At 45.9% G+C, this 14,600-nt stretch overlaps 1 protein-coding gene across 2 annotated transcripts in view; it reads left to right on the forward strand.

Annotated features, from left to right (window-relative positions):
* Positions 1-12,996, forward strand: part of ADAM9 (ADAM metallopeptidase domain 9) — a 59,933-nt gene extending 46,937 nt beyond the window's left edge. For both annotated transcript variants that reach the window (XM_030538264.1, XM_030538263.1), the window contains 5 exons: positions 5,560-5,665; positions 7,504-7,642; positions 8,149-8,248; positions 9,776-9,900; positions 10,709-12,996. In XM_030538264.1, coding sequence (XP_030394124.1) covers positions 5,560-5,665; positions 7,504-7,642; positions 8,149-8,248; positions 9,776-9,900; positions 10,709-10,787 — 549 coding nt within the window. In that variant the 3' untranslated portion in view covers positions 10,788-12,996. The remainder of the gene's footprint in view (positions 1-5,559; positions 5,666-7,503; positions 7,643-8,148; positions 8,249-9,775; positions 9,901-10,708) is intronic.
* Positions 12,997-14,600: the final 1,604 nt, after the last annotated feature.

Below are 14,600 nucleotides of genomic sequence, written 5' to 3' on the forward strand. Positions count from 1 at the left end.
GGGACGTGCCGCTGTTTCTGGGAGCTGCTGGAGGTAAGTGACACCCAGAGCCTGCACCCCTGACCCTCTCCTGTGCCCCAAACAACTGCCCCAGCCCTGATTCCCCTCCTGCCCTCCAAACTCATCAGTCCCAGCCTAGAGCACCCTCTTGCACCCCAAACCCCTCATCCCCAGCGCCATCCCAGAGCCCGCACTCGCAGCCAGAGCCCGCACCCCCTACCACACAATCCACAATTTCATGAGTATTCATGGCCCGCCATACAATACCCAGATGTGGCCATTCCTGAACTCACAGAAAGCTGTTTAATGTAGAAACACTACTTTTTGTTTGAAAGCCCTAAAGGGTGGGCTTTATTATGAGAAGTTGCTTTTCTGTGCGGTTAAAATAATAGTCACCTTGATGTTCCATCTTCACTGGTTATTAAATAATGTGAGCTGAACAGGTTTTAAAAACTGTTTTAGTACAATGTTTTGTCTGCTTAGTATAACCGAAGCATTACTGTTTATAAAAATGTTTCTTTTAATACAACTGCTTATAGGCTGCATAGTCCAGAAATTATTTTATTTAAGCAGAGTTTATAAAACTCTGGGAAAACAGCATTTAAAAAGGTTTAAACCCAGTCTGGCCAGCATAGTTTGTTTACTATTGTGGATGGACTCTGAAGGAAAATAAGATTTTAACAATGAGGGTAATTAACCATTGGAACAACTACCTAAGAGATGTAATGGATTTTCCAGCACTTGAAATCTTTTAGAAAGATGCTCAATCTTGATTTAAAAAAATGCTCTAGCTCACCCATGTTATTGTGCTGGATGCAGGAATTACTGGGTGAAATTCTCTGGCATGTTCTATGTACAGGGTCAAAGTAGATGATCACAGTGGTGCCATTTGGCCTTAAAACTCTTACTGAACAAAAATAAATCTGTGTATGAAAATGAACATTATAAAGAATTTTTTAAACAGTTTCTAGAAATGTCTGCCACTATCTCACTAGCTACATAACTATAACCCTCGTTGTGGAAGTAGAAGCTGCGTCAGTATTGATAAAGCGTAGCACTTGCTGCTGAAAGTGCAGTTGTCTGGCTCAGAATAGGCATGAGAATGCAGAAGCGATGGGAAAGCAGGGACTTTCACATTGTTGGAAGAGAAGTTCTAGTACTCTGGGTTACTGTAACAGTGGCTAAAGTATCTGAAGGGCATGGGTTTGGGGATTTTTAGTTCTTTTTAAATTAAATTCCTCTCTTTTTCATACATTGCAACTGTTTCTGCATTCTCAGTCCTCTATTTAATCAGACTCAAGATGGCAGCTTCCCACCTGACTCTTGCTCAAAGCTGTATTTAATCTTTGAGATTTAACAAATACAATATCTTATTATGTTGCAGTTCACTTTAACAGTTTGGGGGTTTTGTTTCTCCATTTTCCCCCTTCCTGGTTTTGTTTGTTTTTTATTTCTTCCCTGTGCTGGGCTAATAGAAACGTTGGCTTGTCAGCAAATAATGTCCCTGGGCTTCACAAATGTATAGAAACCCCAACATGTGTTTATAACTTTGCTACAGTGTCGTTTGCTGCTAGAATGATGGTCTTGGAGGGGGTGGCTTAGAGGGAGTGGGAGCATTTCACAATCTACTGCTGTACCAAGGACAGCTCTCAGTCCAGTACAACTGCCCTGGTTTTAAGATCATACTGAGCAGGTTGTGGGGAAAGATTCTAGATGCTGTGTATAGAAACCAAGTACTAGTTGTTCTTCAAGTGATGGTCCCTGTGTGTGTATTCCACTGTGGGGCACACATGCACTTTGAGACCAGACACTTCATGCTAGTAGTGTGCATTGGTCACGCCTGTGCCTCCTCGTGCTCTGAACCAAGGGCATTAGGGGATGCCCTCCGATTCCTCTCTATGGCACGTGGTCTGGGGCTGAGCTCCTCAGAGTCTGCAGCTTCTCTAGCATTCCTGCTAAAATTTTAGCTTCCATTGTGTAAATAGTTTTTCCCCCCCTTAGCTAGCTAGTTTTGGTGTTTTAGTAGCTAGCTAGTGTTTTGGGGGTCTAAGGTTTTTTCTCCATCCTCATCACCACCTTCCTAATCCTGACGTTAGGGGTTCTTAGCATGCTTAAGAACCCAGGCTTCAAATCTGGTGTGGACTACCTCCTGATCTTCCCAGTGAGTGATCTTCATGATTTCTGTGGATATTACTTTGGAGAATCCTCCTAATCCCAATATTTGCCATTCATTTCAAACCTGGCAATCCCGCAATTTTTGGCTTCATAGACAGCTAATGGAGTGGTTGATGTGCTCCCAATCTGGTTGTCGACCCCTGCTCTCACTCTCCATTCATTGACAGGAGTCACCTAGTAGAGCACCTCCTGGCCAGATACTTCCCAGCTCTGGACCATCAGATGCCAAGCCTAGGGATTCTAGGAAGAGATGGGAGGAGGGTAAGAAAAAGTAAAGATCCCTTCCTAAAGCCTCTAATAAGAAGACCGCCCCCACCTTCCCAATCATCCCCTGCCCCCACACACACCTTCCAAATGGGTGAGATGCCGCAGCCTCATATTGGGTGTGTTAGGAATTCTTGGGGACCATTGGTCCAATCTGTCGCTGCTAAAGATCGAGTTCTCCTAAACAGCCAGCTGCAGGAAGGGGTGGGACCATCCCCAACACTGGCAAGAGAGAGGAGGAGGGAACGATTTGCTGGTTGCACCATTGGTTCCACACTAGAGCAGCAACAGAAATGTCCAGTAAACCTAGAAAACTCCATTTTAGTTCCAGAACAAGGTATACAATTGATCGGCGCAACTCTGAATTCGATTTCAGGCACAGCTTACTTACCTGAGGAGAGATTCCACAACATGCAAAACCAGGGTTCCAGCACTATTCAGTTTAGTACTGCTTCACTGGCCCTGAGTCCTAGAAAAAAAATTAAGCAGGACAGTGTGTGAGTGATTTTTGTGGCACCCTACTAGCTGAGGCAGTTTTGGTTTACCAGCATCCTGCAGATGCTAATGCTCCCATGCATAGGAATCCGACCGTTTCGGAACCTGCTAACACAGAACAGAGGCAGGACCAACCATCCCAACCCAGCATCCCTCTATCTAACAGCCTGGTATTTGGATAGATAATGAGCTTAACGAGAGTGTGTTCCAAGGAGGTACAATTCATCCTCAATAATAGCAGAAAACTCTGTGAAATGATGCTATGCAGCTAAATCAGACGTGGGCAAACTACGGCCCGCGGACTACATCCGGCCTGTGGGACCATCCTGCCTGGCTCCTGAGTGCCCATCTGGGGAGCTTAGTCCCCAGCCCCTTCCCTGCTGTCTCCCTTCCCCGGCAGCCATGCTGCTGTGTGGGCCGCGCTCTGGCCCACCCCTCCTGCTGGGCAGTGTGGGGAGTGCAGCTGGCTCTGGCCGGGTGTTGCGGCTGCGAGCTCCTGGTGCTGGTAAGGGGGTGGGGAGCAGGGAGGTTGGGTAAGGGAGTGAGAGGTTCTGGGGGACAATCATGAAGGAGGGAGCGGTTGGATGGAGCGGAGGTTCTGGCAGGGCGGTTAGGGGATGGGGAACAGGGAAGGTTGGGAGTGGGAGTCCCAGGGGGCCTGTCAGGGGGTGGGGATGTGGGGTAGGGGTCAGGAGGGCAGTCAGGGGACAGGAAGCAGGGAATTGGATAAGGGGGTGGGATCCCAGGGGGGAAGTTAGGGGCGGAGGGTCCCAGGAGGGGGTGGGCAGGGGATGAGGAGCAGAGGGCGGTTGAATATGGGGTGGGAGTCCCAGGAGGACTGTTGGGGGTGGGGGCGTGGATAGGGGTCAGGGCAGTCCGGACAGAGAGCAGGGGGTTGGATAGGGGGCGGGGGTCCTGGGAGGGAATGGTCAGAGGACAGAGGACAAGGAGCAGGGGGGATTGGATGGGTTGGAGGTTCTGAGGGGAGCAGTCGGGGAGGGAAGTGGGAGGGGTGGATGGAGGTGGGGGGCCAGGCTGTTTGGGGAGGCATAGCCTTCCTAGCTGGCCCTCCATACAGTTGCACAATCTCAATGTGGCCCTCGGGCCAAAAAGTTTGCCCACCCCTGAGCTAAATGGAGGAGATTTTCTGTGTGGTGTCCACATTGCATACCCGAAGATTTGGACATCCCTGTCATCTCAGAATTCCTTCTTTCCCTCAAAGACTCAGGCCTGCCTCTTTTCTGTGTGTGCATTTGGCTGTGTTTAACACGTTCTATCAGCCAGTGATAGCTATTCAACCTTTGCCCCCACTGTATGATTGTAAGGTTTCTGAAAGGCCTTACTGGAACCTATCCCCTGCGCAGAAACCAAGGCCAGCTTGGGACCTCAACCTGGTTTTGTCAACACTCATGAATCCTCCCTGTGAACCATTGGCCCGTTCCTTTCTTCACCTGTCTGTGGTGCCCTTCCTGACTGTAATCACCACTGCCAGAAGGATGGGTGAGCTCAGAGCCTTTATGGTGGGCTTTCCCCCTATGGTATTCCACTGGGGGAAGGTCTCCTTGAGGTTACAGCCCAAGTTCGTTCCAAAAGTTCCCTCTGAATTTCCCATTCACCAAGTCATAAATACAGCTCCCTATCTTCTACCCAGAACCTCACGGCACCAGAGAAGACAGTAAGCTCCATTCTCTGGCTCGCCATCAAGCCTCAGCTTTCCAACTGCAAAGATTTCCAGAAATCTCCAAGACTTTGTTTCCATTGCTGAGCAAACAAAAAGAGAAGCAATATCCTCACAGACATTCCACATAGATTTCTGGTTGCATGTGCCTTTCCTGTAATCTTGCAGGGACTTTCTCCTCAGAGCCTGAGGGCTCACTTGACCAGAGCCTTAGCTGCTTCCATGGCTTCTCTTCAGGATGCTCCACTCCTGGAGCTCTGTAGAGTGGCAGTATGGGACTCTTCACACCTTTACTAGATATTACACCCTGATACAAACCTCTTCTGCAGACACCTCCTTCATTATAGTGGTCCTGCAGTCGATGGTGCAGCATTCCTTTCACTGTCCTCTTCACTGAATACTGCTTGGGAGACACCTACAGTGGAATATCTACAGGGACTATCATATGAAGAAGAAAGGTTACTTACATTACGGTAACTGGAGTTCTTTGATGTGTGGTCCATGTGGATATTTCACTACCTGCCATCCTTCCCCTCTGCTTCGGATCCTTTCCTAGAGTGATTTGCATTAGAGAAGGAACTGGAGAGGTGGTTGGTCTGTGCCTCCTCTTATACCCTCGGTTTGGAGCACAAAGCAGCACAGGGTGCACATGCAGACCAATGAACACTGCTACCAAGAATTTTTCCAGTCCCCAGGCCATGAAGCCCATGTGGAATTCACTGTGCAATACACATAGGTACCACGCATCTCAAAAAACTCCAGTAACAGCAAGGCAAATACCCTTTCTTTTGGAACCTTCTGTTTCAGGAGTTGGGCTGTAATCTTTGAAGACACCTTGCAGCATTTCTCTTTGATCCACCAACTAGCAGGGGGAGAGTCTTATGTGGAGCTACAGTCGCAATGGCAATAATATGTGGGGTTTTTTGTTTTGTTTTTTTAATTTATAGGTGTGCAATAACAACAAGAACTGTCACTGTGACTCAGGTTGGGCCCCTCCCTACTGTGACACGAAAGGATATGGAGGAAGCATAGACAGTGGACCTCCTTATAATGGCAAGTACTGATGAGATGACTTCAGGGCAGCATGCCCTTCTTGCTGTTGGTGCTATTTGGACAGAGTGTGCAAATACAGTGCCTAGTTGTCTGGCTGTCCTGGGAAATGAGACTGGCTGAAGTGCTGATGGTTGAAACTGCAGTGAGTGTTCTTTCGAGCACAAGAGCTTAGGCTTTGTGTCTTGTAGTGCTGGAGACTTCTGTCTTCTAGAATGTTGGAAATCTTGCAATTCCAGCTGTTTTTAATGACTTCTGTCATCCTGGCCCAAAATCTTTCAAGAGTAGTTGTGTCCAAACTGGAAATGGGGACCCATTCCAGTTTTGAATCCAACCTAGAACTAAAATTTGTAAGGAGGGGCAGATTTGAATCTGTCGATTCCAATCTATACATTAAAAATGTGAAGGCCTGTTTCTAGAAATAATGGCAGATGGAAATAACTGTTTTATGTACATGATTGCATGCATAGACTGAGTAAACACCCATAATACTTGCAGGGGGCGAGAGGGGGGTGTTTAGTGTTCTCTTTCCTGCTGGCATGTACACCTGCAGTGTAAATGTGTGACTTATGCCTTGTGAAGGGGGTTAGGGTACCATGCACAGCATACTACTACATTAACATTTAACTAGCATTTATTATCTGTGTGCAGACTGTGCTTCGTTCTGCACTAAACACAAATATAACGCAGTCCCTTCCTCAAAGATATTGTGGTCAGTTTAATATGTATTTTGGTTATTGTTTTGTGAAATCTCTCTCTTGGAGGTTTTAGACAGACATGGGTTAGTGTCTGGAGCCTAGCAGAAAAAGTATGTCTTTAGGAGGGACATGGGTGATGAGAGAGTGGTAGTCTAGTGCACTGGGGTTGGCAGGGCATTCCATGTGTAAAAGAGACTATTGGAAAAGGAACTGAAGGGAGTTGTGAAGCTTACGTGGCTGGGCAAGGGGGATGCGGTCGGAAACAGTATCCAAGTTGTAGCCTGGGGCAGACTAGTGCAATACCTTCAAGGCAAGGAAAGACCTGATATGGTAAGCAACGGGGAGCCAGCAGAGATAGAGATGAGGACAGGAGTGACATGGTTTGCAATAGGTCAGGAGGATAACATTGACTGCTCTCTTGGATGGAGTAATAGGGGTCTAGGGGGAAGCCAATTGTAGTTACTGAATTGAAAAATCACTCTCCAGAGTATGGAAAAGTGTCTGAACTATCAGGAGAGAAAGGAAGGGGCATAAAGGCTCTGTGTGGAGGGATGGACTAGTGACTTTCTTGAGATCCCTTTGAACCCCACATTTCTATGATTCTATGACATTTCATATACTGTGTTGTGGAGAAAGATGCCACAAGCCTTGGGGACAGCCTGGATGAATGAAGAAGGGGAGAATGACTCTAAAGTTGTGAACCTGAGCTAAGGGAGGATAGTGGTCTTTCCCACAGCAATCAAGAAGGAAGGATGTGAAGAGGATTTGAGGGGAGTGGGGGAAGAGGGGAGCTCTGTTTTGGCCCTGTTTAACTTGAGCTGGTGACAGGCCCTTCAGGATGACACATCGAAGAGAGTCTGTTACTACAATATTACTGTACTATACTATTATAGCACAGGGATACTGGAGAACATATGCTTTACTCTTCTTTGACATATTGTCCCTTTTGAAATGACCACCAAAAAGTAATACATTGGGCATGCACCTAGCAATTATACTCAACTTTAGCTTTTCTTTTCTGCAGAATGGAGGAAAATTGTAGAATCAGTCCTATCAAAACCCAGTGCTATTGCAGTGCTTAGTAGTGGTGATACGATGAAAACTAATTCTGTCTGCTTTTCTTTCTCACCCTTTCCCTACCAGACAAAGACACCTCTTTGAGAGATGGGTTGCTGGTATTCTTTTTCCTGGTCCTTCCACTCCTTTTAGCTGCTGCTGTAGCATTTGCAAAGAGAAGGGTGCTGAAGCAATGGTTCAGGAGAAGGATATCACATTGTCATCAGTAAGTAGATTTCCCACCCCACCCCTTTTGCTGATACTTCATAAACTGGCCACAGACTCCTCTACAGAAGATGATTCCAAAGAACTGATTGTCAGTAGTCCTGAGATGTAAACCTGAGATCCCCACGAGTGGAGATCAGGCAGGTTTATTCTACGCAGTTGCAGTACAGGAGGCAAGGGACCTGATATCAGTGTACCTCAGGCCATTCCTTTTAGTGTCATTTGTTGTTGTCTGTTTCTGTTTTCTGGGCACATTCTTTGGGACAAAGGGACATTATCTATTCCTTGGAAGAGAAAGGCTAACAGTATGTCTAGACATAGGCACCTGTAAAGAGTGACATACATTTTACTGATGAATTTAGGGAGTAAAATAATAGTTCTTAAACACAGACTTAAATCCAGCCAGTATATATCTATAAGAAGTGTCATAATATGTTGATGATGATCCTATTGAATTATAGTAAGATGGTTGACCACTCAATGTGGCCAATACAAATCTAATTCCAGATCACATACAAGCGTGCCAACTCCTCCTCCTCCTCGCACAGAGACAGACCCAGGAAACTTCCAGCAGAACATGCCTTATACTTCGAGGAGCGTACCCATGGTAGGTGAGACTTGGTTTTTCTCAATCTTTGAGTGCAATTATTGTCCGTTTTGAAAGTAACACAGTGAGTGGAAGGTTGATTTGATAAATGGATAATAAAAGCAAGAATTACTCCAAAACTATTAATACCTATTTTTGGTTGGTGAGTTTTTTGTTTTTGCTTTTTAAAGCAATATAATCTTTTTTCTCAGCTTTTCACTCCCCTCACAGGTAATGTATACACTGTAAGAAATGCTAATGACTATGCTTTCTGTAGGACCTAAAATTTTACAGTAATGGCCTATATATAATTTCTGATGATGAATCCCTTTCTTATTTGTCTGTACTCCTTATGGGGCTGTATAAACAACCAATAATATTAATGAAGAAGATATCCTCTGAAGCCCAAAAGTTTTCAAAGAAGAAAATATATAAGTAATTCCAAGTATAGTGTAGTATTGATATTGCAAAGCTACAGTAAAAATACCAGCTTGGAAGCACAACTGAGAGATTGCAGTCTCATTACATTTTTAAGATCTATGTATAAAATGTGCTTTAAAATATAGATGGTACATACTAACATCTTGGCTAGATTTTTCTACTGACCTATAATGCACTCCTACACATAATTGTGCCAAACTATTAAAGGTGACTGCAAAGTCTTAAATCAAAATATAGTAGTATTTTCCTCTTTTTGTTACATACCACATCAGACTGTTGCTAGGAAATGAGATTATTTTAATCAGGAGGCTTTTTATTTTAAACAAGGTAAAAGTTTTTTTGGATGGTGGGAAGGACTAGGATTAGATGATTTAGTTTGATCCATTAAATATTTCTCAAGCAGCAACCTTCTGAAGCACATCAGGATTTGCCATTTTGTAACACCAATAGATAGGCCAACTACATATTGAATGCAGTAATTTACTATCTGTAGTAGAAAGGGACATTGCCAGTGAAGAAATGGATTATTTTCTTAACTTCTTAGTAGTTAAATTTAAGGGAGGGGGAATGGGACTCTTATGGTTTATTTTGCTTAAACTGTCTTTAAGAGCCAACTGGAAGTGCAGTCTCTGAAACCGTAAGCAGTCTAGAAAGTATTGTAGTTTGAAAAGGGAAGAGTGCTGATCAGGGACAATGTGGCTCACAATACCCAGAGCGTACCCTTCTGCACCTCAGATTTCCCCTTCTGCATTATCTCCATTTCAGAGAGGGGTAAATCAAAGCACGGTTAAATGACATACTCAGGGTCATCAGAGTCTGTCTCTTAGACCAAGAGCCACATGTTCTTGATCAGCATTTCTCTATTTTCAAACTACAGAACTGTAAACTTCTATCACTTTTAATCTCTCTGGAACTGACGTAATGCCATTTAGCTGATGAGTATAAAATAGCATTTCCCTATTTTCCCATTACATCTCCAAATCTGCTAGTGAGTGTCCCTACAATCCAGTGAAATTACTAAAGAAGTAAATCTTCCTCTAGTTCCTGTTTATGTGATTTTTTTTCTTTCTTTTTGAATATCTGATGTTGTTCTTTATTTCCTTATAGGACATGCCAGCAAACAGATTCACTGTGCCATCTTACGCAGTTAATCATCATCAACCAGCTTATCACCAGCCTTACAATTATCCTCAGCCATACCAGGAGCATCAGCAGTATAAGATACCTACAAGGTCAGTAATGACAATTTTGCTACTGGGGAAACTCCTTTATAATACATACTAATGCAAATGTAAAATTGAGAACTTGAGCACACAATTTGGGGAAACTCGTAGCTTGGCATTCTGACTCTAACCCTCTCTTTGTGTTCATGTGTGTAAGGGTTTTTCTTATATCATGTATACACCAAATAATGAAGCTACAGATGTGAATGAAAGGGCCATAAGAAAAAAGGGGTGCATTGAAATTTATAAAACATGTATGTTGTCTGATGACACCTCTTACACTCTTAATGGTAGGTACAATATTACGAAAAGTGTGGATGCTTTCTGTCAGCTTTGAGCATCTAGTTTTAGCTTTCCATTTAATTTCACTCTAAAATACATAATAAATATACAACTTTTTTGGTCTAACCATTTATTTAAATACATGAAATGTTGTATTGATGCCTGTGTCCTTAAGGTGCTAATTAATAAAGCACAGACAGACACTTATATAAAATAGCTTATACCGTGTAGTAATTTGTGTTTTAAATTGGTTTGGGTAGAGGAAAAATGCACTCCAAAATGCCTAATTTGGGAACGCAGTGTGACTCGGGAAATGTTAGAAGTTTCATATAGTATGGAAGAAAAAAGCCTGTGCAGAAAGAGAGAGCGTTAGATGGGAGTCATTAGTGTAGAGGTGGCAGCTCAAATTATGAGAGCGTGCATAGGGAGAGACCATCAAAGACATGACTGTAACACAGAGCAGGAGAATTAGGGCACATTCTCTATATGCATATAATGGATGTAATCTAAACTGATATCTTTGTCCCCCTTACAGGCCACCCCCACCACAACAGAAGAACATACCTCAGGGACACTATTTTCCTTCTCGACCTGCACCTTTACCTCCCATGTAGTTTTTAGTTTCTCTTTTACCCTCTCACAAACTGACCTGTTCACTAAAACCGAGCTGCAATTCGTTATCCTTCTTGCATCAAATGGCCCATGATATCCCACAGAGCCGCCTTTCTGCAATACTGGATATTGAAAATGAGATGGAAACACAAGGAATGCAAGATATTAAACAAAGATACCTCTACCAAAGCTATAGGAACAGAATACATCAAGTCTGTTCTTAGCTCTGTGTGTGAGTATCATGGCTTTGCAAACTGAAATTGGATTATCCAGTTGGAAGTGGATCAGTCTGCAGTAAAATAATCTAAAACAGCACTTGGGAGTTATTTTTGTTTCCCACATCTTATGATGAGACACAATCATTAAATATTCCATGTGGCTTATTGTCTTACTATTTATACAATGAAGTGTAAAAAAACTATTACCCAGGCAGGTGTTAAAAAATGGAATTGTAAAAATCAGGCCACTTGATTTAACAAAAATACTGTGTACATGTTCTTGTTTTGCCTGGACTAGAAACCATTATTCCTGTATGTACAACTAAGGGCACAAGTGAAATAAGATGCCAGTATATTTTGAAAAGAAGATGAAATATCCTATAAACATGTTTGTGTATATGTTTTTACTGGTGTGTTTAATATAAACACACTTTTTAAACAACAAAGAAAATTTTAACTTCATGCTGACTGACACTAAGCTATAGACAATAAAGGATACTAGGGCAGTTAATTTAAATGGTTTTTAAATACACAATTTTAAGTAGCTAGACCAGAAACCTCTACTAATTTACCACTAATACGTTAAATGGGATATTAAAATAAAGGTACGAAAAATGGTAGCCTTTTCTTGTTTTAGGAAGGGAATGATCGTGAGTTTTGATTATGTTAGACAGTCTGACAGCAAAAGACACTGCAAAATATTAAGAGAAATGATGCGTATTGTTTATCTAGGCCCTTTGAGAATTTTTGAGCACTTTATACCGTAGCACCCCGCTGACCCCAATGTACATAATTTTAACCTACCTTTCAAACTTTGATTTTAGTGTCAGTCAGGATGTTGACACTGGCTAAAGCATGTTATTTTAAAAATCCAATTTAAATCTGTGCCTGAAAAAAGATGCCCTTGGACGTCAGCTGAGATATGTGAACCAAGGTGAAGTTGGATTATTGGATTATGTTCCACTAGATTATATTGACACAGTGTTGTAGATGCATGACTGCTACGATGGTGTGTCTGTTACACAAATTACGGAAGGTGAAACGCTTACTGTTCAAAATAATGCTAAGCTTTCTCATTTTAGCCACTTAGCACAAACTTGTTTTGTAAATTTCCCCATATTTGCCAAAAAATGTGTGTGTGTATATATACTTATATAAATATATATAAGGTTTGCATTTGTAATAATAAAATACTTGAACTACTGTGGTTCCCCATAAATGTAAAGAATAAGATTTAAACTCTATTAAAATATGTACAACTTCATCAAAAATATATCGCAAGGTGGGTTGGTTGTTTTTAGTATTATCATTGGTTTATTTCTCTCCTACCTTATTGGGGGTTGCCTAGCTAAAGCTATTTTGCCTTTCTGTCAGTAAGATGCACTTCTTCCCAGGTCTTTTGTAGACAGTTCATGACATGAATGACTCAGTGTACAGGGTCGGAGGGGAATCTGCATTATGAAACTATCCCCAGGAAAAGGCCTGCTTAATTGTATTTAAACTTGTGAATGCCTATGCTATAACTGTGCTAAATCGTGTGCCTTTAATATTAATAGAGTTTTCACACTCCCAGCATACTATTAGCAATGGTATTATAGCAATTAGCAATATTATGTGCAGAATAGGGCAGTAATGCAATAAACCTCATTCTGAGATCACTATTTCTATGGAATAAAGTAGCGCCTCAAATTTTAAATAGATGGTGAATATTGAAGATGACTACTGATTTCATGTGTAAATCTAACCCTTAGCCCTATTGTCTGAAAACTATTTGAACAATCAGAACCTGTCTTAGATGTATTTGTAAATTGCACTTGTCTAAACCTTTGCACTCCAAATTGTGTCGCAGCTTGGAGCTTGTTTTTTGTAGGAGGATTTACAGAAAACACAAATGCCACTTTTCTAAGGGTTGGGCTGTACTGAAGGGGTTTCCATTCTATGTGGTTTTTGTTTGTTTTTTAAAGGTAATAATTAAAGATGCCAGTTTTCTAAACCGCTGCCTCGCGTTGTCATGCCTCTGGGGGGCTCCCCGGTCCCGCACCTCCTGCTCTCGGGCCGGGCTGAGATCGCGGCCGCTCTAGCGCTGCGCCCCAGAGAGCCAAGTCCTCTCCGGGCCCAGCACAGGAGCCCGGCCGCGTGCCCCGGGGGCGGGGTCAGCCTCGCGCTCGGGACCCCCTCGGGCGGGGCCGTTACTCGCCCGCCGCGCAGCGCGAGCCGCCGGCAGCATGGGGCGGGGGCTGCGCCTGGCGGTGCTGGCAGCCCTGATTTCCGGGCTGGGTGAGTGGGGGGGGGGCCCGCTGTGCCCCCTGCTCGTCCTCCCCCCGCTCTGCCCCCCCCGCCCTGTCACCCCCGTGCTGACCCCCACAGCCTCTCACCCCCCCTGCGCTGCCTCCCCACCCCGTAACCCACACACTGCCCCGTCACCCTCCACACTGACCCCCCCAGACCCGTCACCCCCCGTGCTCCCCCCTAGACCCGTCACCCCCCGCTCTGCCCCCCCCGCCCTGTCACTCCCGTGCTGACCCCCACAGCCTCTCACCCCCTCTGCGCTGCCTCCCCTGCCCCGTCACCTGCCGCGCTGCCTCCCACCCCGTAACCCACACACTGCCCCGTCACCCTCCACACTGACCCCCCTAGACCCGTCACCCCCCGTGCTCCCCCCTAGACCCGTCACCCTGCGCTGCCCCTGTCACCCCGCGCACTGATCCCCCCCAGCCCTGTCACCCCTGCACTGCCCATCACCCCCTGCACTGATCCCCCCCAGCCCTGTCACCCCTGCACTGCCCATCACCCCCTGCACTGATCCCCCCCCAGCCCTGTCACCCCCCGTGCTCCCCCCAGCCCTGTCACCCCCCGCACTGATCCCCCCAGCTCTGTCACCCCCTGTGCTCCCCCCTAGACCCGTCACCCTGCGCTGCCCCTGTCACCCCCTGCACTGATCCCCCCCAGCCCTGTCACCCCTGCACTGCCCATCACCCCCTGCACTGATCCCCCCCCAGCCCTGTCACCCCCCATGCTCCCCCCAGCCCTGTCACCCCCCGCACTGATCCCCCCAGCTCTGTCACCCCCTGTGCTCCCCCCTAGACCCGTCACCCTGCGCTGCCCCTGTCACCCCCTGCACTGATCCCCCCCAGCCCTGTCACCCCTGCACTGCCCATCACCCCCTGCACTGATCCCCCCCAGCCCTGTCACCCCCCGTGCTCCCCCCAGCCCTGTCACCCCCCGCACTGATCCCCCCAGCCCTGTCACCCCCCGCACTGCCCATCACCCCCTGTACTGATCCCCCCCAGCCCTGTCACCCCCCGTGCTCCCCCCAGCCCTGTCACCCCCCGCACTGATCCCCCCCAGCCCTGTCACCCCCCGCACTGCCCATCACCCCCTGCACTGATCCCCCCTCGCCCTGTCACCCCCGTGCTGACCCCCACAGCCTCTCACCCCCCCTGCGCTGCCTCCCCAGCCCCGTCACCTGCCGCGCTGCCCCCCCACCCCGTAACCCACACACTGCCCCGTCACCCTCCACACTGACCCCCTAGACCCGTCACCCCCCGTGCTCCCCCCTAGACCTGTCACCCTGCGCTGCCCCGTCACCCCCCCGCA

Source organism: Gopherus evgoodei, chromosome 19, assembly GCF_007399415.2.
Source record: "Gopherus evgoodei ecotype Sinaloan lineage chromosome 19, rGopEvg1_v1.p, whole genome shotgun sequence".
Classification (NCBI taxonomy): Eukaryota; Metazoa; Chordata; order Testudines; family Testudinidae; genus Gopherus; species Gopherus evgoodei.